At 39.5% G+C, this 24,148-nt stretch overlaps 2 protein-coding genes across 2 annotated transcripts in view; both read left to right on the plus strand.

The window, feature by feature from the left end:
• Positions 1 to 86: 86 nt before the first annotated feature.
• LOC124145323 (SUMO-activating enzyme subunit 1-like) lies at positions 87 to 14,873 on the plus strand. Its single transcript, XM_046515041.2, has 9 exons — positions 87 to 234; positions 2,549 to 2,660; positions 6,216 to 6,275; positions 6,977 to 7,233; positions 9,255 to 9,360; positions 10,558 to 10,663; positions 11,287 to 11,431; positions 12,197 to 12,266; positions 13,397 to 14,873. The coding sequence occupies exons 1-9, from the start codon at positions 149 to 151 to the stop codon at positions 13,493 to 13,495; spliced, it is 1,041 nt and encodes a 346-aa protein (XP_046370997.2). The 5' UTR covers positions 87 to 148; the 3' UTR covers positions 13,496 to 14,873.
• A 1,522-nt stretch (positions 14,874 to 16,395) lies between these two features.
• LOC124145331 overlaps positions 16,396 to 24,148 on the plus strand; it is a 77,656-nt gene continuing 69,903 nt past the window's right edge. The window contains exons 1-2 of the mRNA XM_046515051.2: positions 16,396 to 16,595; positions 18,279 to 18,566. Coding sequence (XP_046371007.2) covers positions 16,408 to 16,595; positions 18,279 to 18,566 — 476 coding nt within the window. The 5' untranslated portion in view covers positions 16,396 to 16,407. The remainder of the gene's footprint in view (positions 16,596 to 18,278; positions 18,567 to 24,148) is intronic.

Below are 24,148 nucleotides of genomic sequence, written 5' to 3' on the forward strand. Positions count from 1 at the left end.
CTCATTCACTAAGGTTTCAACTGTGGCTAATGGTTTATTTTCCGGATTTTAATGTTGGGAAATCTAACCAATGAAATGTTCCGTTACAAAAGCCTGAGGTACTTTCTGCCGGCAGATTTGTTCTGTTATTTCAACCTGAGAGAAAAGCATGGGAAGGGAGGAAAACATAACAGAAGATGAGGCTGCACTTTACGACAGACAGATTCGTCTGTGGGGTCTTGATGCCCAGAGAAGGTTGGTTAAATAGAGAAATGGCTATTTAACATCTTAGCGATGCGAGCAGTACGTGTCAGTTGTCATTGTCATGTTTGTTGGCGTTCGTGTTATTGTTCAAATACTGGTCGGTTTTAAGTGAATGAAGTGTTTCTACCGATGTGGTGTTATGTAGGAGCTGAACTTGTATCTGATTATTAAACCCATCACCGATAGATGACACTGTAAAACTAGAAAAGAAGCTTTCAAAAGAGATTGTCAATGTCACACTCATCTTGTCTCAATCTCATTTGAAGATGGGAGTTGAGATTGATACGAAAGGGTTAAACGGTACCTCAGCAAAACGTCACCGAGCAAAAACGGCACCGATTGGCGAAAACGTTACCGAGCATAAACCGAAAACGCCTACTATTGCCTGCTGAAAACGGCACCATATCTTTATTTTTACCTTGGTAGTGAAATAAATTAAATTAGACTCACATAGTCACTTGCAAAGACCAATAATTGTGAAATGTTAACCCTTTCCATATCCAATAGAAACCTCGGCATAAAGTGCAGAGTTGATTTACGATTCCGACTATATCTGAGCATGTGTTTATGAATCACTATCAAATATTATTGCTAAAATGGATAGATTCATCATTAAAGCACCCGCACAATGGGCCATGATTATCACGCCTGTTGTCAGGTGACGTCATCGTGATGTTCAATAGTGACGTCATCTGGTTTGCCAATCAACATGCTGTATAATGTGACAACTGTGACCAGTGGAGCCATAATAATAAAGCATGTAAATAAAGCATATAATCTACTACATAAATCGTTCTTATCGTTATTAAACTAGAGGTGCCATTTTCGCCCGACAAGTAGTAGCCGTTTTCGCCAAATGAGGTGCCTTTTTCGCCCGAGAAGTTGGTGACGTTTTGCTGAGGTGCCGTTTTAGCCAGCACTCATATGAAATAGGTGAAACCAAAGACGTATATGGATATACGTATATATACGTCTTTGGGGAAACCAAGGAACATGAAATGGAAAATCTTAGAGTTCCTTTAATAGGTCATGTAGGCCAAGGACTTAGTCACTATCAGTGTATTATTATGTACCCTGTTTTCAAGCAGTTAAGACGAAATTGATGTGATTGAGGGATGGATGAATTAAAACAAATTCTTGTTCATTGTTCTTTTTCATCTTGACACGAACACCAAAATTCTGAATGATGACACACTGTTCTGACAGTGTACAGTACTTCAGAAGAACTCAATGTTGAGAGGCCTGATAACTGTCAGGTCGGCAGCTTTGATGAGGTCACACCTCTCATTATAACGCGACAAATCACTAACAATATGTTTGTTCAAAAATGGTAGATCCGGGGTAGAATAGGTCTTCAACAACCCATGCTTGCCATAAAAGGCTAGTATGCTTGTCGTAAGAGGCGACTAACAGGATCAGGTAGTTAAATTCACTGATTTGGTTGATGCATGTCATAGTATCACAATTGCTTAGATCGATGCTCATGATTTCAATCCCTGGATTGTCCAGACTTGTTTTTTTACAGACAGCAGCTGTGTAGCTGGAATATGCTGAGAGCAGCGTTAAACAAGCATATGTTACTTCACAATATGTAGTCTGAAAATCCGCAATTACTTATTAAACCTTTGAAAATGTATCACTTCTCCTATGTTCACACATGTCTTTAGGGTTAGAAATGAACTTTTGTTTCACTAGTCCGTAAAAATGATCTTCAGAGATGCCGTCTACTAAATAGTTGTACTAATAGTCCAGAAAGAAATGTGACTAGTCCTTCCTGACCTTTACTAGTCTCGCACTAAAAGCTTCCTTTTCAATCAGTGTAGGGATGGTTCGGTTTGGGGTTAAAAAAAACTTGTTTTACCATTTGGTACTTCACGGCAAATGACAGGAAGCTTTTTGGCTAATAAGTTGTTTCTTTCTGTTTGTCTTGAACTAAACTAATAATGTTGCCATGTACTTACTATTAGTGGGATGGATTGTAAAAGTTGACTTATTCAGATGATAGTGTCAAACCATGCGTAAAGGACTACATTATGGTACAAATCCTGCACATGTTTTTTTCTATTTTCATTCAGCAGCTAAAAAGACTCAATAACAGCGTTAGAAATTGTCACTAGTCCTATAGTCCTTGCCAAACTGCCTAATAGTTAAGGTATCATATGGACTAGTAGAAATTTGCCATTTGTATGGGTTTTGCTATATGTTATCATTATAAGGACTAGTGGAGTAAAAATGTTTAAAAACACCCGCTGAATAGGATGTTTTGGACCTGTTTTTTTATGTGTAAAATCAACTTGCATTTCAGACTTCGTGCAGCCCGTGTGCTTCTAGTTGGAGTGAAGGGTCTTGGAGCAGAGGTGGCCAAGAATATCGTCCTTGCTGGAATCAAATCTATCACTCTACTTGACAGTTCACTTGTGAGGACATTTCACTGACTTAAAAGTGAACATCTTTCTGGATATTTATCATGTTAATAGTAGCATACGTGCACAGGTGACCTCCTTGTGTGAAACGCTGCAGTTCACTTAGCAGAGTTGTGTCCCTTGAGCACCCAAGAAACCTATGATTGTGGTCGAATCACGGTTCGCCCCTATTATGTTTCTAGATTTGTCAGCACCATACCCGTGCTTGTGGGTTTCACCAAAGTGGTAAACATCTGAGACCTGCATCACTTTGGGCTGTCCTCCCACATTAAGCTGACACACTGTGATATAACTGGAATACTGTTCAGTGCGGCGTTGAACCTAACTCACTCAATAATAGCAGCCTGGGCTGTCCATGCAAGACTATACAGTCAAGTCCCGTTAATCCGACATCGATGGTTGCATATGATTATGTCGGAATAACGAGTATGTCGGATAAACAAAATTTAGTAGTATCAACATTCGTGATCGAAAATCGGACAACTACACGATAGATAAGGATTCAAACACATAATAAAAAATATAAAATAAATATTCATATTGTTATGTTACGTTGTTGGCGGAATATGTTTTCTAATCATGCAACCTCTAAAGTTTAACACAAAACAACTGTTACGGACTGTATGACCGATTCAAAATACTTTAAAAAGCATAGTCTGGAAAGGAAGTCGCAACTTTGAAACTGGTACCCAAAGCTTAAGAAAGCTGCTTTCATAGTGGCTAACGTCGACTTCCTGTTGGTCATTTCAATGGTAGGTCATAGTTCGCAAAAGGTTGTTCTGACGTGACCTGTAATGGGATGTCCTCGTCGATAGTGAGAACTTGTATCTGATTTTAATAACATTGAGGTAATCTAATCTTGTGAATTATCCTGTTTTCTTTATTTAAAGCATTAATTGTTTATTGTTAAGCAAGTTTGTCACTGCAGCCGTTGTAATATGCACCTACCAGCTGATTCGTCTAGCATCAAAACACAGGCTGTGTACTCGCGTGCAGGTGACCACGGGGTACGCTGATCACTGTGTCGGATTAACGAGACTGATTAAGAGTGATTTCGGTAATTTGTTGCAAATTAGGTGTGTCGGAGTCGGAATGCGAGACTGTCGGATTAACGGGTCTAAATAGCACTGATTTAATCGGTTCCCATCATTAGTGTCAGATAAAGCCGATTTTCGGATTAACGAGTGTCGGATTAACGAGACTTGACTGTATATCATTATGACTATGATGTGGCATCCCAATATGGGCTAGATGTTGTACTAGTACTTTGTCCTGAAGTTTTTGTTTGTTTTTGTTTTTTTACGAATTTGCAAGTAAATTATGAACATATGATTTCTTCCTTCCTTCATAATAAATATATTCCAATTAAGGACTAAAATTTAATAAACACTGGAAAAGAGAAGGTCATTATTTAGCCTTACACCATCTTATAACTTGTATGGCTGAAAATGACTTTGTCAGTTTACCGAAGCCAGTCAGCATCCTAGATGTGCCACATATTTCATGATGATGATCATGCTTGGTTTCATCTGCATCAGGCCCATGTCTATATGCTTCACCAATGGGTAACCATTTATGACCTGCATTCCTTATGTTACTGTCGCCTTAAACCAATATCTGACATGCCATGATATTTTGAAATACCATTGAAGGAGAAGAATTAGAATAGACAACTGAAATGTGGACCTGATGATAAACAAAAACATTGACATGTTTTAAGAATAATATATATTGTATTGATAATATATAAGTAGCACAGTGATTTCTCAGGCCATTCTGTATATTAGTCATGTAGTGATTTCTCAGGCCATTCTGTATATTAGTAATGTAGTGATTTCTCAGGCCATTTAGTATGTTAGTAATGAAGTGATTTCTCAGACCATTTAGTATATTAGTAATGTAGTGATTTCTTAGGCCATTTAGTATATTAGTAATGTAGTGATTTCTCAGGCTATTCTGTATACTAGTAATGTAGTGATTTCTCAGGCCATTCAGTATATTAGTAATGTAGTGATTTCTCAGACCATTTAGCATATTAGTAATGTAGTGATTTCTCAGGCCATTTAGTATATTAGTAATGTAGTGTTTTCTCAGGCCATTTAGTATATTAGTAATGTAGTGATTTCTCAGACCATTCTGTATATTAGTACTGAGTGATTTCTCAGACCATTTAGTATATTAGTAATGTAGTGATTTCTCAGGCCATTTAGTATATTTGTAATGTAGTGATTTCTCAGGCCATTTAGTATATTAGTACTGAGTGATTTCTCAGGCCATTTAGTATATTAGTAATGTAGTGATTTCTCAGGCCATTCAGTATATTAGTAATGTAGTGATTTCTCAGGCCATTTAGTATATTAGTAATGTAGTGATTTCTCAGGCCATTTAGTATATATTAGCACTGAGTGATTTCTCAGACCATTTAGTATATTAGTAATGTAGTAATTTCTCAGGCCATTTAGTATATTAGTAATGTAGTGATTTCTCAGGCCATCCAGTATATTAGTAATGTAGTGATTTCTCAGGCCATTTAGTATATTAGTAATGTAGTGATTTCTCAGGCCATTCAGTATATTAGTAATGTAGTGATTTCTCAGGCCATTCAGTATATTAGTAATGTAGTGATTTCTTAGGCCATTTAGTATATTAGTAATGTAGTGATTTCTCAGGCCATTCAGTATATTAGTAATGTAGTGATTTCTCAGGCCATTCTGTATATTAGTAATGTAGTGATTTCTCAGGCCATTCAGTATATTAGTAATGTAGTGATTTCTCAGGCCATTCAGTATATTAGTAATGTAGTGATTTCTCAGGCCATTCAGTATATTAGTAATGTAGTGATTTCTCAGACCATTCTGTATATTAGTAATGTAGTGATTTCTCAGGCCATTCTGTATATTAGTAATGTAGTGATTTCTCAGGCCATTCAGTATATTAGTAATGTAGTGATTTCTCAGGCCATTCAGTATAATTGTAATGTAGTGATTTCTCAGGCCATTCAGTATATTAGTAATGTAGTGATTTCTCAGGCCATTCAGTATATTAGTATTGTAGTGATTTCTCAGGCCATTCAGTATATTTGTAATGTAGTGATTTCTCAGGCCATTCTGTTTATTAGTAATGTAGTGATTTCTCAGGCCATTCAGTATATTAGTAATGTAGTGATTTCTCAGGCCATTCAGTATATTAGTCATGTAGTGATTTCTCAGGCCATTCTGTATATTAGTAATGTAGTGATTTCTCAGGCCATTTAGTATATTTGTAATGTAGTGATTTCTCAGGCCATTCTGTATATTAGTAATGTAGTGATTTCTCAGGCCATTCAGTATATTAGTCATGTAGTGATTTCTCAGGCCATTCTGTATAATAGTAATGTAGTGATTTCTCAGGCCATTCAGTATATTAGTCATGTAGTGATTTCTCAGGCCATTCTGTATATTAGTAATGTAGTGATTTCTCAGGCCATTCAGTATATTAGTAATGTAGTGATTTCTCAGGCCATTCTGTATATTAGTAATGTAGTGATTTCTCAGGCCATTCTGTTTACAGGTTGATGATGAAGACTGCACATCTCACTTCCTTGTGTCAAGAGCTGATTTAGGCAAAAATGTAAGTTAACAGGACTGGATTATACTGGTGCTGGATGGAGGAGATAGTTGTAATAGTTTTTGTTTTCTTTGTTGTGTTTGTTCCACACTCAGCAATATTCCAGCTCTTTGACAGCGGTCTGTGAAAAAATCAAGTCTGGACCAGAGTATCCAGTGATTGACATCATGAGCATCCATCCACGCAATTGGGATACGATGACATGTATCAACCAAGTCAGGGAGCCTGACCACCGGATCCTGTTAGTTGCCTCTTACTACAAGCATAGTCGCCTTTTACGGCAAGCATGGGTTGCTGAAGACCTATTCTACCCCGGATCTTCACGGGTCCATAGGTTGCTGAAGACCTATTCTACCCCGGATCTTCATGGGTCTAGTAGTAATAGAACCCTGTGTAGAATCCAGGTTGTAATTGTTCCCCAGCAACCTATGCTGGTTGTAAGAGGCAACCAAATGGATTGGGTGGTCAGGCTCTGTTCTGGTCATGATATGACATGGTACAGATTGCCGTCACATAGTTGGAATATAGTTGAGTGCAGCATAAAACAAAGAATATAGTTGAGTGCAGTATAAAACAAAGAAACATACAACAGGGAAATAAAAAAGTTCTAATACTGTGCAATCTTTTATCTTTGGTACATAAATTGTCATCACTGGTCATATCTGAATTTTGTCGAGTAACCAGCATTAATTCCCTATCTCCAGCGTGCTGAATCCTCCCTTCATCGTGTCCAGCTGCTCAACCCGATGGTGCAAGTTTCAGCTGACTCCGGGGATGTTGTCGCCAAGGACGACTCCTTCTTCTCCAACTTTGACGTCGTCTGTGTCACCTGCTGTCCAGCAGCCACTCAGTGCAGAATCAACAAGATTTGTGCAGGAAAAAAGATTCAGTTCTTCAGTGGAGATGTCTTTGGTTACTATGGTTACATGTTCAGTGATCTAGGAGAACATGAATATGCAGAGTGAGTTGTTGGTTATGCAGACGTGTTGTATTTTACTGCAGTTGTTGAGGATTTGTAGTGGACTGGTCACTGTCAACACTTCACAGGCTGGTATGCACTACGTCCCCTTATACCCGTGAAGATACGGGCTAGATTTGGGCATCAGCAACCCATGCTTGACGGAAAAGGCGACTATGTTTCATGTAAGAGGCGACTAATGGGATCGGGTGGTCAGGCTCACTTACTTGGTTGATGCATGTCATCGTATCCCAATTGTGTGGATTGATGCTCATGATATCGATCAGAAGATTTTCTGGTTCAGATTCGATTATTTACAGACTGCCTTCATATATCTGGAATATTGCTGAGTGCAGCATTAAACAACAAACAAACGTCCCCTCAATTGTGAATACATATGGAGTGCAGTGGTGTACTGCAGTTTAGTCAGCTAATCAAGGTCAGTGTATTCAGGGTGGTGAGAAACATAGTGTATACAAGATCTTGAAGTATTGACCAACAGGCATGATGCACTACAGTAGACTAAAGTATGGCCAGGAGGGGATTAAGTGAAAAAGAAATTTGAATGACCATGATGACAAGAGTCGCTTCCCTTACTTGTAATATTGAAGTGATATTTGTATAGCTAAATGTTGACAGAACAGAAACAATAGTGTTTGTTAGTCTTGGGTACCCTTAGGGCGGTCGGGTAGCCTAATGGTTAAAGCTTTCGCTCGTCATGCCGAAGACCAGGGTTCGATTCCCAACATTGGTACAATGTGTGAAGCCCATTTCTGGTGTCCCCCGCCGTGATATTGCTGGAATATTGCTAGAAGCGGCGTAAAACCATACTTACTCACTCGCTTGCGTACCCTCAGGAATATGTCGGGTATTTGTGGGTGGTCCCCGGCATAAAAATATATATATATATGATTGAAGAAAATGGTATAGGGATGATGTGAACTTGTGATAGTATTTTTCATTAGAATAGAGAGATCTGTTGAATGTCCTGAGGGCCTTGATACATGCTGCTATAGTACTTGAATCTAGGGGGGCACGGGTGGCCCAGTCGTCTAAGGCGCCGCGATTCGCTGTGCAGAGTTGCGTCCCTTGGGCACTCCAGAAACCTATGATTGTGGGTTTGAATCCAGGTTCGCCCCGATTATGTTTCTAGGTTTGTCCGCACCATACCCGTGTTTATGGGTTTCACCGAAGTGGTAAACGTCTTAGACCTGCATCACTTCGGGCTTTCCTCCCACATTAAGCTGACCTGCCGCGATATAACTGGAATATTGTTAAAAGTGGCCTTAAACCCAACTCACTCACTCACTTGAATCTAGGGACCCCTTAGGTTCTTAATGTTTAACATGATGTCATTACAAGGCATCCTTGCCTTTCATGCTTAGTTTTGAATATTGATGTAGGATAGAATGTATTTGTGTTCATAAATGATTGTTATATATCCCAAATGTCCACTCTCCAATCTGGCAACGACTTAGGTGATTCCAGGGTAGAATGGGTTCCCAGCATCCTGTAGTGGTCATAAAGGTGACCACATGGATCAGGTAATCACTGTATTGTCTGGTCCAGACTTGATCATTTACAGTCTGCCATCACATGTGGTGCCCCCTAAGGCAAGTAACTTTGTCCAAAATGTGCCTCTGTTCACCTCGCACTTGATGGGAACCTGGTAGGATGAGATGGTTATGTGGTTGTTACCTCACAGGCAGCTTTGGTTGTATACTCCCCAGGGAGCTGAGAATGAAAATCAAATGCACACTGATCCATTGACAGGGGTAATAATAGTGTAGTGCTATGAGCATCCACTTTATGAATGGTATTTTGGGGCATTATAAATGCACATATTATTTTATCATACAGCTGGAATATTGCTGAGTGTGGCGTTTTACAACAAACAAACGAAAAAACAACCTAGCAAGATGTTCAGTAAAGACTCTAGTTACCATCTGTAACTGTGGCTGCTGGTTGTTTTCTGGGTAGCTGTTTGCTTCAAATATCAATAATGTATGTATGTCTCGCTGTAGGGAGGTTGCAAACACGAAGGCCAAGCCAGATGAAGATGATGAGACAGGTGAACCATCACCCAAGAAGGCGAAGACTCAGGAACCAGATACTCTTGTTGTTAAAAAGGTAATTAGAATTGTCTCCTATCTTCATGTGAATAGAATGTCATTGTTGAATACAGAGTGGGTGTCAAGATTCTCACATTATCCTACTCATGTCAGAACTGAAGAGCTGACACTTGTGGATTGGGTGGTTACTATGTGGACCTAGCTGATCGTGTGGAGAGTTGCTCTTGCTGTCAACCACTAGGTTGACTTGTTATTGGCTGCTGTGATTCAGTTGGAATATCCCTGTGGATGGTCTGGCGACAATATTGTGCTGAGTGACTGATGTAAGGGAGATAACTCTAATACTTGGCAATTTGGGAAGTACCTGTAACAATGATGGCGTGTGTTTGGAATTGTTGGAATTATTTTGAAATGTTATGAATTAAGGAGATTGCGTGTATGGGTTGTCGAGGTTAGGACAGTTAGTTGCAAGAATGTTTGACTTGTCTTTGTCAGTTCTGTGTTTGAGTTCAAGCAATGCACTGCGGTGAACTGCAGCCAGCCTTCTTGTCTCTTTCAACTGCTGTACTGGAATATTCTACATTCTCTCCTCACTGACATGGTGGCATCGTCCTGAGGCAAGGGTGTTAACTGACTACAAAAGTGCAGTTTCCGTTCTTGCCGAACTACACCGGAATGTCAATAGAATGTCCCTCCTATTGACCAATGAGATTCCACCTCTCATACCACTTGCATTTGCTTCAAACAAAATAGTGGCCAGTGAAGATGATCTGATCGATAATCAAGATCTATATTGTAATAAAACGAGTCTTTCCTTGCCATGTGCATAAAATCATTTGAGCACCTTGATTAAGAACATGAAAAGATTTGTAAATATCTGTCGATGCCCAGCTGACGGTACACATGCTTTGCAAATCCTGCAGTCGATCGAAATCTGCACTTTGAATTCCTTGTTTACAAACAGGATGTCTAGTTTGTTGCTTGATTTTGATTGGACTGTGCATAGACTCTTTAGTCCAGCCAAAATGTAACTCCGCAATACCAGCCTAGTTCGGCACTTTGGAAACTGCACTTTTATAGTCAGTTAACTCCCTTGCCTCAGGAAGATGACATGGAAGTTGTGCGGTCAGTTTCATTAGGTTTGTGCAGCATAAGATTATAGAAATAATAATGGTAATGTCATTACAATATTATGTTACACACTATGTCTTTAGTGCCAAATGTGTCAGGTAGTGATATATTTGTGGCTTTTCAGTGCATGTCATTCAAGCGGCTTGAGAATGCTCTCAATGTTGACTGGAGCGTAGATGATATGAAAAAGAGACTAAGGAGAACACCAAGCACGTACTTCATCATGCAAGGTAAGATCAGGATGAACAACTGCTTAAAATGCAATAATGATGTCTGCAAGTTGTCTGAAATAATTTTCTTTCAAATAATTTTGCTCCGCAGCTACCAGAATATCAAACGTTTCTGCTTGCTGGATTATGCTTACCCTGAAATACTTTTAGAAAACACATATGTTTTTAAACCAGTTTCAAGTTTAGAATTCTTTTATTAATTTAAAAGGGGGCACCGGTGGCCCAATCATCTAAGGCGCCGCGATTCGCTGTGCAGAGTTGCGTCCCTTGGGCACGCCAGAAACCTATGATTGTGGGTTCGAATCCCGCTTCGCTCGATTATGTTTCTAGGTTTGTCAGCACCATACCCGTGCTCGTGGGTTTCACCGAAGTGATAAACGTCTAAGATCTGCATCACTTCGGGCTTTCCTCCCACATTAAGCTGACCTGCCGCGATATAACTGGAATACTGTTAAAAGCGGCGTTAAACCAAACGCACTCACTCACTATTAATTTAAAAAAACAAAAAAACACATTGTTTGTTTCAAATGTTGTGAAATAATGCTATTTAATTCAAGGCTACTGTTAACAAACTTTATTCAGATAATATTGTTGCTATTATCTGGTTTGGGGTGTCTTTTCAGTGCTTCTAGACTTCTACGGCAAACACAAGCGGAGACCTCTGATCAAATCTAAGGCTGAAGATGTGACGGACCTGAATGGACTAAGGGAGACAACTCTAGACAGACTGAAGGTGGACAAGAAATTTGTGCCAGAGGACTTTGCTAGGTAAAATATTGTTAGAAGGTGAAACAACAGTGAATTAAGCTGTACATCACAATCAGAGAGTCAGAGCATGTTGTTTTCTAGAATATACATAGTATTTATGAGATATTCATAAGATTTAGATCCATAGTAGGACTCCGATCAGTGGTTGCCTCATAATTGGCACATTTATAAATCAAGTAATAATGTCTTGTCCTGTGCGGATTATTGGATCTATGGCTCATTCTTGACCTGTTCTGCTCCACGTCCACAAATGGGTCCGATTCTCACTGTTTGTACATGTGTATACAGCTAACAGGTCACACAGGTGGTCGCTGAGACTCATTGGGCAGGTAACTAGAGCTGAGTATCGCCTGGTATCTTGCGATACACCACATCAAATAGTATAAAATGATGAAAGCATTGAAATACATCTCCTGACACTTGAGGGAGAACAGTTACTTTGCTGTCCACAGCCCTTGACAGTTCCCCTTCAAAGTAATGAAAGGGAGCAACTTGAATACATCACTGTAAGGTAATTCAGTACGGTACATGATAGGGTTCAGCAGGCTAAATTCTACCCAAACATTATATTGGTACTGTTCTTCAGCTTTCCAGTGTATTCATTGTAAACCAATGGTACAAAGAGATTTGGTAGCTTAGAGGTTTAGCTGTTGCTCCTATGCCTGATTTCCACACATGCTGAGACTGTTCTGGGGGAAACACCCTACTCACTCACACAGTGGTAAATCAGTCTGCTTTTATGGATTTTGAACCTTTCTGCTGCAGTTTCTGTTTTGCGGAGCTGAGCCCTGTGTGTGCTGTTGTGGGAGGAGTACTGGGACAGGAGATTATTAAGGTGAGAGTTCACTGGAGGAATGGTGGGCTTAGTGCTGTGTCTTATTGAAAGTATGATGACGTGAAGTAAATAAAATCATTTACCCTTACCTTATAACTGAATTTTCTAACATTGAGAACAATATACTACACACACAGTCACAAATAGGTTCAACAACAGGAATTTCAGTGGTATGTTTCTGAAATAATAAAATTTTATCGTCAAGGTAGAAAATGGATCAGTCAGTTTTGGCTCTTGTCACAAAGATTTTGGCAGCAATCTTCCATGAATTTATGTTTTCAAATCATCATCATGAATCTATTTTAGCTTCATGAATAGACCATTGCGTCATTATTTATCATAAACTGAATTTTGAAGAGAACCATTATTTACCAGATGGTACTATTCCTAATGAAATACTCCAAAATATGAAAGCCTAGATCAAGAAATTGTGGGTGCAGAGTATTGTGTTGTGTATGTCCAGATGTTCTCAGCTGTATTATTTAGGAATGCAGTATTTCAGGACCAGAAGGTGTCCTTGTGTAAAATGTCATTTTGAATCACAAACACCGTCAGTATTTTGACATCTGCTGTCAGGTCACAAGCTGACATAATTCTTATGAATTGTGGAAAGCTCTTGTAGTGTTTGGATTCTTTTGTGATTCAGTATTGCTGTCTGGCAATTTATTTGAATCTTTCACAGTGATTCAAATGAACAGGAAAGCATAGGATACATCCACACAGGTCAGATGTTGTCTGTGACAGGGACATCATTATTCATTCATAATTGTCAGTTCAATTGATGCTCCAGACCCAAAAACTATTCCTTGTTTTTTATATAATCCTGTTGAGATTTCGGTTGGAATAGCTCGCCAGCAAGCCGTGCTGGTCATAAGAGTGACCTAATGAATCAGGTGGTCCGACAGGGTGACTTGGTTGATAGCGTGTCATTGTACCTCAACACCAGGATTGTGGTTCATAATATCAATCACTGGCTTGTATGGTCCGGACTCAGTTATATACAGACAGCTGTGAAATAGCTGGAAAATTTCTGAGTGTGGTGTTAAACAACTTGCAGACACCCTTTCCGGGATATTGCTGCAATGTTAATGACTGCTGGAACTCCTCACTAACTCACTGTATATTTGCAGGCTGTCTCCCAGAAGGACCAGCCCCACAACAACTTCTTCTTCTACAACGGCATTGATGGCAACGGCATGGTAGACAACATCGGCAGCAGTCAGCATTGACAATATGACAATTGATGATTGAAGTTTTGCAGTCGATCCAGTGTAAAATACATCCAATGAGAGTTAATGCATATCTCATCACTGACATTTGATGCTGAAAGTTTGTTTAACACAAGACAGAAGGCTCACATTTGTTTTCAGGCATTCAAAAAGTTATAAACATACACCAGGTAACCAAACTCAGGAAACTTTTCGTTCATTTAGAATACAACAGGTTGCACACCTGTACAATTATTTTGCCATCCAACTAAATTTACAAGTTAGGCTTGCATCCTCTTTCTTTTTCAAAGAGATTTAGCATCAGGTGTCTTGAGATGTTGAGTGAACTGTTTGATTGGCATTCTAGAAGTTGGTGAGTAATTTAGAAAACGTACAACTTTATGGATAATATATGCAATAAACCAGAAGTTGTTATCCATAAAGTTTTCTTACTGTCTTGGACTGAGTTTGAAAATGTTCCTAGTATTCTGGTCAGTGTTATGCTGTGATCTAAATCACTCACTCAGAGTGCTCAATGTTCCTGAACAACAGTTTTGGAATGCCTGGTCCTTGATTTGAGATGTTTTGATGGAAACAGTGAGGGATGCCTGTCTGGAGGCTTCTTCCTAAACTGAATGAACCGTCTTTTCTAATTCAGAGTCAAAACCGACATTATCGGTCTAGTTCACTGCCAACAAGATATCATTTTAGCTCAGATGACCTCATGCCATGTTTGTCATCCATCACCTTTCATAAGCCTTTTTCACTTTGGATTGACCTGTATCAATTCCTGCTTATGAATGGACTCAAGTTGTTTAAGGCATCACATGATCTTCTTGGAAACCACGAGACTGGGCGGTATCTTCTCTGTGAATGGTAACAATCCTAAGTAGCTTGTTCAAAGCATCTTTGGACAATGTACCAATGTTGCTGAGGCAGCAATTTCAAGTGATAAAAGGGACCAAGTTGGATCAAACTTGGCCATTGTGTTGATGACTACAATCAAGGTGTCTGCCTTGTTTTTCCATACTTGTGCAGGGTGAACTACAGTACCCTGGCCCCATTGCTTGACAATATTGCCACTGCTTCCACTTGAGTTTCCATGTTGGAATATATTACAGCTTTTTTGTTTCATTTTGATTGTGTTATTTGTGCTATACATCAATTGTTTTGAAGTTCCACTTTTCAGATTAGACATTCATAAAGTATTGTTTAGAAAACTAGAAATGGCTTCATTTGGCCTTTGAAAACTTATTTTCTCAGTTCAGTTTAGTTGCTGGACATTTTCAAATCTGAGCCAACAGAAATCAAGCACACATGTTATCATCTTCATTGAAACATTGTCAGTTTTGGCATGGTCACTGCTTGTGACTGTTTTGTAATAAATGCAATATATTTGTGTTCTTGTTCTGTTATTGGTGTTCCCTGTGGAGATTCCGGGTTAGAATTGATCCCAAGCAACTTATACTGATCATATGAGTGGACCTTATGGATAATCGGGTAATCGAAATAGACCCGTGAAGATCCGGGGTAGAATAGGTCTTCAGCAACCCATGCTTGCCGTAAAAGGCGACTCTGCTTATCGTAAGAGGCTAATAACGGGATTGGGTGGTCAGGCTCGCTGATTTGGTTGATAGATGTCATTGTATACCAATTGCATAGATCGATGCTCATGATGTCAATTACCAGATTGTCTGGTCCGGACTTGATTATTTACAGACCGCCGTCATATAGCTGGAATATTGCCGAGTGTGGTGTTAAACAACAAACAAATATGGATCGGGTGGTCAGACTCTGTGATTTGATTGATGGCGTGTCATCATACCCAGACAGTGGGGATTGTTGGTCGCCACAATCACTGTGACCATTGCTGAGTGTCGAGTTGAACAACTAACGAAGTTATTGATGTATCAGAAAAATTGATTTCATTGTCAAAATGGCAGTTTCACTATTCTAGAGACTGAGTCTCCATGAAGATCCAGGTGAGAATTGTAAGAGGCGACTCTGCTTGTAAGAGGCAAAGAATGGGATTGGGTGGTCAGGCTCGCTGATTTGGTTGATGGATGTCATTGTATCCCAATTGCATAGATCGATGCTCATGATGTCAATCACCAGATTGTCTGGTTCAGACTTGATTATTTACAGACCGCAGTCATATATTGGAATATGGCTGAGTGTGGCATTAAACAACAAACAGTAATATAATAAACTAACAACTTATACAGTGAAATACTAAAAATAGTAATTGTATCATTGAAATACTGACGAAGTCATAAACATCCCCTTTAGTCTTTAGGCAAGTCCAGCACTGTGTATTTATGTATTTCAGGAAGGAAAATGTAACACAAATATAATTGAAGCCTTTGAAAGGCATTTAGAATTGAAGCGCTCATAATATCAACTTCACTTAACATTTATAGATGCTTCAATCAATTATTAAACCTAGACTTGACGGTGTTTGTCAAGTGAGTGAGTGAAAATTTAACACCGTATTGGCAATGTTTCAGTTATCATAAGGCGACAACTAGCATTTCTTTTTTAAAAAACCCGTCATGAATATATCAAAATCGAGTTCCACTCACTGTCATTTAATCGATGCTCATGATGTCAATCACTGGATTGTCTGGTCCAGCCTCGATTATTTACAGACCGCCGTCATATATCTGGAATATTGCTGAGTGCGGCGTTAAACAACAAACAAACAAACAAACAAACAATTTGTGAAAAGTTCCATCTTTTAATAAAACGGTCCGTTTATTATTTGGAGTCTACTCACAGACATGAATATTTAGTTAGAAACAGCATAGCCATAGTGAATATTTAAAGGTGAATGTAATTGAAAAAAAGTTCTCACATCAATAGTCCGTTGATAAAGGGAGATAACTGCAGACAGAAAGATCCCATGATGCACCTTTGTTTACAGGTGCTCCAATATGGCTGCTCGGCCCTCGTCACCTGGGGCAGCCGAAGTGATCAGGTACCATCGGCGGTTGGACAGGACGCCAGAAAAACAGTTTCATGAATTACCCGACACTGACAAAAAATTAATCAGTCAAATTCGGCGAGCAACAGAGAAAACTGTGACATCTGTCGGGAAACTAAAGGACGATATAGAAGAACGGTTTGTGATACGAACAGTGTTTTTAGTAGATTTATTAACTGAAAAATCTATGTGTATATCACATAATTCTACAGCTCATGACATTGAACAGTTATGAACACCCGTGAATCATTTATACCTTATTGATTTCAAAAATCGATTGGTGTATACGCGTGTCATGTTCACGTGACACCTAATATTCAACTATCAAAACATTTGAATAAAATCTCGGAACACTGTATAACTTGCCCAAAAGTTGGTACTACAGCTGCGTATTAGCACTTAATCAGGTACAAGACTTTGGTCAATTCAACCTTGCAAGTTTGATTCAAGTTAATCAAAATCCAGTCTCTTTATTATGTAATGAAAGACCCCCAAAGCGTGTATTTTTAAAAAATCTTGTGTATTAATAACTCAACACTGATAAGGAGCCAGTACTCAAACAACACCAACTACACCTGTGTCGAAATGAAACGGTCGGTTACACATGCAGGTTCATATGTCGTGGGTTCACAACTTCACGCGTGTGGTGAATGAATCACTCGGAGATATGCATTGATAATGACAGAGTTCATGTTGACAGGGGAGTTTCAGCTATTTGGCTGAAATTGTTTGAAATAATACACAGTTGGAACAATAGAGTGACGTCATAAGCTGAACTATCCATCTAGCAGCTAGTGATTACACAGAGGTAGTGTCTCCATTTTACATAGGGTACTAATTACAAAGGCTAGACCTTGACTGGAAAATGTCTGCAGACAGCAGAGCCTTAACCCTTATTAAACCATTTCCAATAGTACCCATGGTACTTGAAGTCATCAGAGCATGTCAGCACAGCAAGTGTGATTGTCACTGGTATCTTCTCAGTTCTTGGATAATTTTGTCATGTTTAGGAAAAGGTATTGCACCAGTGAATCGTTTTTATTATCATGAGTTTTACATTTGAGTGGATGAAATGACACTGCAGTACTGTGCAACACTGAGGGCTTCCAACCACAATCTGTTCTCATCTCGAATACTCGTTAATCAGACATCTGACAAAACATCTTGATAAAAAATAACCCTGCAAGATGTATGGTTTGTGAAGGTTTAAAGGGAAACACATCTCCAACTTCAAAAGTTTTGAAACATGGATGAGCAGTGCAACATGATTTTTCTCATGGAACACGTTGTTAATATTGTCAACTATATTTCAGTTATCATGCATTATGTATCACGGAACTTTGTGTGTTGGTTTCAAGTTCATTGTTTGGTTACTGTCATTGTGTTTTGTACATAGTTTACAGCTGATCTAATTTGTATCAGTTGGGGTTATCTCTGTCATGATGTCATAATCTTTGCAATAATGTTACTACTCACTGCAACATCGTTGAGGTATGTTTCAAATGTTATACATGACATGGTGAATAAACAAAATATATACACCAAGAACAATGGCTATTTGAGTGTATGGTGCAACATTGTTTCATTGTGTTGGACTGTTAGTAGGGTTGATGTCCATTTGCAATAATGAGTTATTGAATAATTAAAGAAAGATTGAAAAAGTTTTTCAATTTATTATTTTGATATTAAGATGGTTGTATTATATATGAAAATATCTGTCTGTGGGTTTAACATTTGTTTAATGGATACATTACTTCTAACCTTTTAGATTTTCATTCAAGAATGGCTAATTGCCTAATTATGACAATGATTTGTTTGCAGAGAGAAAACCATTGAAGAGGAAAGATCTTTACGATTGGCTGTTGAAGAAAGGTTGAAAGGGCACTTGGTTGATATGTACAAAAGTGCTGATGTTAACAGTGAACTAAGAGATAGGTTACCAAGGGCAAATAAAACAGACATTTTAACATCAGAGATGTTGCCTACCAGAGAGCAAAGCGAGCAGAATGGTCCAGCCAGAAGCCAAGTTACTGAAGCAATGGACCCAACAATAATGAAACACAACCACATAAATGGCCCACCTAGGAGCCAAGTTACTGAAGAGATGGTGTAAGTAATATTTTATCAGTGTCTATATAATATCCTGTATGGGGATTCTTTAGAAGAATAGATCCCCATGGACCACAGAATAGGTCCAGATGTGGGTTAGAGACTGGTCAGAAATATAACATAGGTGATTAAAAACATTCTTGGTCATATGCTGTTTTTTATCGCATCTATTGTGGTAATGTGAATGCCATAACTCCAAAAGGAATAACTGTTGTGTTTTTGTCTAAATCATTTCTTGTTCTGAGGCCGAAGGGTCTGAGTTTGAATGTCGTTGTTGAACATTTCGAACATCACTCTGCTAGGCAACATGACATAAGCACCAAAAATGGTGCCCTTATTCACAATTTATTTGTCGTTATAAGCGGTGGCCAAATGGATCAGGTGGTCAGACTTGGTGACTCGGCTGACAGCATGTCCACGTACCCCAGAGGTGTGGATCGTTGCTCACAATATTAACCACTGGATTGTTTGGTCCAGACATTATTATTGAAAGGCACGTACATATAGCTGGAATATTGGTGAGTGCGGCGTTAAACAACAAACACATTTTATTTTACATTAAAAGAACACAAATTATTATGAATCATGTCTAACATGTAAACAAAATGTTCAAGACAAGAAACTTCATTTAGGTACAGCAGCATGAAGGTTTGTGATGAACAAACCAACAATGTAAAGGCTAGGGTTCTCACTGATTCTAAATAATGCTGAGAAATGTTATTATAGTGTTTATGGTTTGCATACTACTGGAAGAGTTGACAAACTGTGCCCAATTTAATTTGATGATATCTGCCCAATGTCTTTCCAATACCAGTGTTTTTCTGACCTTATCCATTGATGTTCTTGTGTCTTTTCAAGGGAGATAATATTATGATTTCCATACAGGAATGAATTACCTCCCTTCTACTATGATTCATACATTTTTTTCTGGTGATGTGTTAGCCAGCTGTGACAATGTATGAAGTGACAGCTTGTAGGTGTTGTAGGTTATTGTTTTCCCTCATAGTAGATTGACAGATTTATCCTTTAAGGTGTGTTTACCATCAATATTTCAATAATCCAACTTAATTAATTCTATTTTAATAAATATTTAAGATATTCTGAGAGAAAAAATATCATCCTATATTTTGTATCATATTAGTTGTGTTTAGATATTCTGAATATTGATAATTTCTTTTCTATATTAGAAATGTAATAATGCTGCTTTATACTGTACTGGTTAAGAATGCTTCTCACTGCCAATACTCTGTGGTCTAGTGTGTACTGTTCTCTAGAGGAACATAGTGTAGTCTTGACTTCAACACTTTTTAAGTTAATGGAGATATAAATATTAATGTAACAACCAGTGTCTACACTGAGTAAATCCATATACCTCCATAAACGCAAAAATATAATTTAGTCAACAATAATAACTTCACAGATTGTATATTTAATCATTAACACACAAAAAACTGAAGACAACAAAACAAATTCAGTGACCTCATTCAGTGCAATAATGCAACACAAGTCCCACCTACCCTATTATCAGTAAGTCAGGAACCGGAAGTCCTCTCGTAGGTAGTGCCATCTCTTTTTTTGGTTTATGGAAGTACAAAAAAATATTGCTTGGTTAGTCAATCAAATGCCATGGAGTCACTTGCAGTATATTTATGAGACCTTGACTGGAGGAAGAATTTGTGTACAAGACAGCAAGTATTGATGTATTGTTTAGCAAGTATTGAAGTATTGAAGTATTGTTTAGCTTGACATGCTTAGAGTGAAAAAAATATTAAATAGATTAGATCCCTAGGAGATTCCAGGGCAGAATAGGTCTACAGTGCCCCATGTTTGTCATGCATAGTGACTCCAGGGCAGGTCTACAGTGCCTGATGTTTGTCATGCATGGTGAATTCAGGGCAGGTCTACAGTGCCCCATGTTTGTCATGTATGGTGACTCCAGGGCAGGTCTACAGTGCCCCATGTTTGTCATGTATGGTGACTTCAGGGCAGGTCTACAGTGCCCCATGTTTGTCATGCATGGTGATGCCAGGGCAGGTCTACAGTGCCTCATGTTTGTCGTGCATGGTGACACCAGGGCAGGTCTACAGTGCCCCATGTTTGTCATGCATGGTGACACCAGGGCAGGTCTACAGTGCCCCATGTTTGTCATGCATGGTGACTCCAGGGCAGGTCTACAGTGCCTCATGTTTGTCATGCATAGTGATGCCAGGGCAGGTCTACAGTGCCCCATGTTTGTCATGCATAGTGACTCCAGGGCAGGCCTACAGTGCCCAATGTTTGTCATGTATGGTGACTCCAGGGCAGGCCTACAGTGCCCAATGTTTGTCATGTATGGTGACTCCAGGGCAGGCCTACAGAGCCCAATGTTTGTCATGTATGGTGACTCCAGGGCAGGTCTACAGTGCTCCATGTTTGTCATGCATGGTGATGCCAGGGCAGGTCTACAGTGCCCCATGTTTGTCATGCATGGTGACTCAAGGGCAGCTCTACAGTGCCTCATGTTTGTCATGCATGGTGACTCCAGGGCAGCTCTACAGTGCCTCATGTTTGTCATGCATGGTGATGCTAGGGCAGGTCTACAGTGCCCCATGTTTGTCATGCATGGTGATGCCAGGGCAGGCCTACAGTGCCTCATGTTTGTCATGCATGGTGATGACAGGGCAGGTCTACAGTGCCTCATGTTTGTCATGTATGGTGACTCCAAGGCAGGTCTACAGTGTCCCATGTTTGTCATGTATGGTGACTCCAAGGCAGGTCGACAGTGTCCCATGTTTGTCATGTATGGTGACTCCAGGGCAGGTCGACAGTGTCCCATGTTTGTCATGTATGGTGACGCCAGGGCAGGTCTACAGTGTCCCATGTTTGTCATGTATGGTGACTCCAGGGCAGGTCTACAGTGTCCCATGTTTGTCATGTATGGTGACTCCAGGGCAGGTCTACAGTGCCCAATGTTTGTCATGCATGGTGACTCCAGGGCAGGTCTACAGTGCCCCATGTTTGTCATGTAAGGTGACTCCAGGGCAGGTCTACAGTGTCCCATGTTTGCCACACATAGTGACTCCAGGGCAGGTCTACAGTGCCCAATGTTTGTCATGTATGGTGATTTCAGGGCAGGTCTACAGTGTCTCATGCTTTTCATGCATAGTGACTCCAGGGCAGGTTAGGTCTGCAGTACCCCACATGCTTGGCCCCTGGGAGAGGATAGGCTCACAGTACCCCATGTCTGTCCCCTGTGGGGATATCTGAGACAGAATAGGTTAACAACCCCATGCTTGGTCTATGTGGCAATTCCAGGTCAGAATAAGTCTGATGTGAACAGTAAGTTCATTTATGCTTTGGTCAGCAGTGTATCAGCAATGGTTTGTCCATGTTATGAGAGTAAAGGACACAGATTTACTTGTCTGTGTTGGAGTCTTATCCAGACTTTGTGAATATGTGACTCTCACCCCTGATAACTGATAGCCCACAGACTTTCACAGCACCATCAACACGTACCTCTCACCCCTACAGAGGAACTCTCACAGTGACATCAACATGTGAGTCTCACCACTGATGGCTGATAGCCCATGGGCATGCTAACAGTAACATCAGCACATACCTCTCACCCCAACAGAGAAACTCTCACAGTAGCATCAACACATACCTCATCATTCAGTGAACAGGCTCATGAAACATCTAGACCCTGTCCCTGAAACAGTATTCGTCCTCTGCTGATAATGCTGATGCTTAATCAAATGCTGATGAAAGATCTCTTCACTGTAGCATATGGAGTGTAATATAGCTGGCTCAGGTAGTGTTTAGAAGCAGTAAAAATCACTCCGTGTATAAATATATTTATTCCTGTATGTGTATGCCACTAAAACTAACACATGCCACTAATATTGTTTGCACCGTCCCAACTGGGTAGAAGTAGATGTTCTTATTGGTGGGCTTCACACTCAGGAGGGACAGAAATGTAAGTGATTTCCAACGTGACCCAGGGATTATTAGGTGAGGTGAGGTGAAATGGGGTTTAACGTCGCGTCCAAGATTATTGCACTTATATAGCAACGTGCATGTACGTGTGTGTGTTTGTGTGGCTGCTTGTACTAGTCCGGACTGATGCCGATTTATAGTACTAGCTCACTGAGATACCATGCCGCAGTTTAACATGAATACCCCACACAGTATACTGACTCTTACCAGTCCTTGTTTTAGCCCCTTAATGCCGAGCGCCAGACAGGGTAACAACAAGTACCATCTTTTTACGTCTTTTGGTATGACGCGGCCGGGGATCAAACCCCAGACCCCAGACCCTCCGCTCTACCACTAGACCTCAGAGGTAGTCCCAGGGATTATTAAGATAGGTATGCCCTTTGGACTTGTGTGTGTCAGCAAGAAGAGTACCTTTCGTCATTCTTTTGGATGAGTTAATGTCATTTCACCTTGAGGTAGATGAAGCAGTTGCAGTTAATTAAGTTTACGTCCCCCCTTTTCAATGAGTTGAATTACCACTTTATTTTGTGAATCATACTGTTCATTACTTGAACATATGTTCCATTAGCATGAAATTTACTTTTGTGATGTACATTTCTCACTGACCAATTATATTCCAGATATACAATGAACACTTTTTGTAACCAGACAGTATAATTACAGGATTAAACTGCGTGCGTCAGTACGGATTTGTTGACATGGTATTTCCGGCGTTACATGCTCACGGTAATATCTTTGCGTTGGGGTAAAAACATCAAAACTCATTATGGCGTGTATAATGTGCATTGCCTTTACACAGCTGTTTCTTTTGGAAAATGTGCTCACTATACTAAAAAAAATATGCTGCTGAGATCAGAATATATTTTTGGGGAAATACTTATATTTATAAATGTTAGTCCATACATACATGCTGTGATGCATATCTGATACGTTTTTCTCAATCATCCCCCATCGAATCGTGCACATTTTAATCCGTACATACACAGCCTTTTTCTGGAGCCCCGATGATACCATTTTCAATTTCTGACTTTACTGTTTATATTGTGAATCATTCTGTACATGTGTTCTTGTACTTGTGTTCCATTAGCATGAAATTTACTTGCGTACATTTCTCACTGACCAATTACAAATGTTTTAGGCATTGTTTTTAAGCAAATATTATTTCTAATTGTGCCCTTAAGGCCTTGGGAGTGAGAACATATTTTGTTCATATCATTACAACTTTATCTTGGTCATTGGGACTCTTATCAGAAGGAATTTTGTCCCGTGATCAGCTGACAATTTACACCTCATTCAACATATTGAAGTGCATCCACTTTATGTGCTGATGGATGTAGAGTTGAGTTATACAACATACTTCCTAGTTGGCATATATATATATATATGCTATATCTGCCTATCACAGTGAAATACACACTATATATACCATGTAGTAAGTTCTCTGGAAGCAGCTTGTATATCAGTCACATGCAGGTGGTGTCTAGCGTGAAAGGGGTTCTTATCCTCACTGTAGATATATGGTCTAGCAACAGCATGTGTAAAATAAATTGTATGTTGACGAGGCAGAAACTTGTTTTAACAAAATTGCAATTTGATCATGTTGTTTA

Source organism: Haliotis rufescens, unplaced genomic scaffold, assembly GCF_023055435.1.
Source record: "Haliotis rufescens isolate VD_foot unplaced genomic scaffold, xgHalRufe1.0.p SCAF_3, whole genome shotgun sequence".
NCBI lineage: Eukaryota > Metazoa > Mollusca > Gastropoda > Lepetellida > Haliotidae > Haliotis > Haliotis rufescens.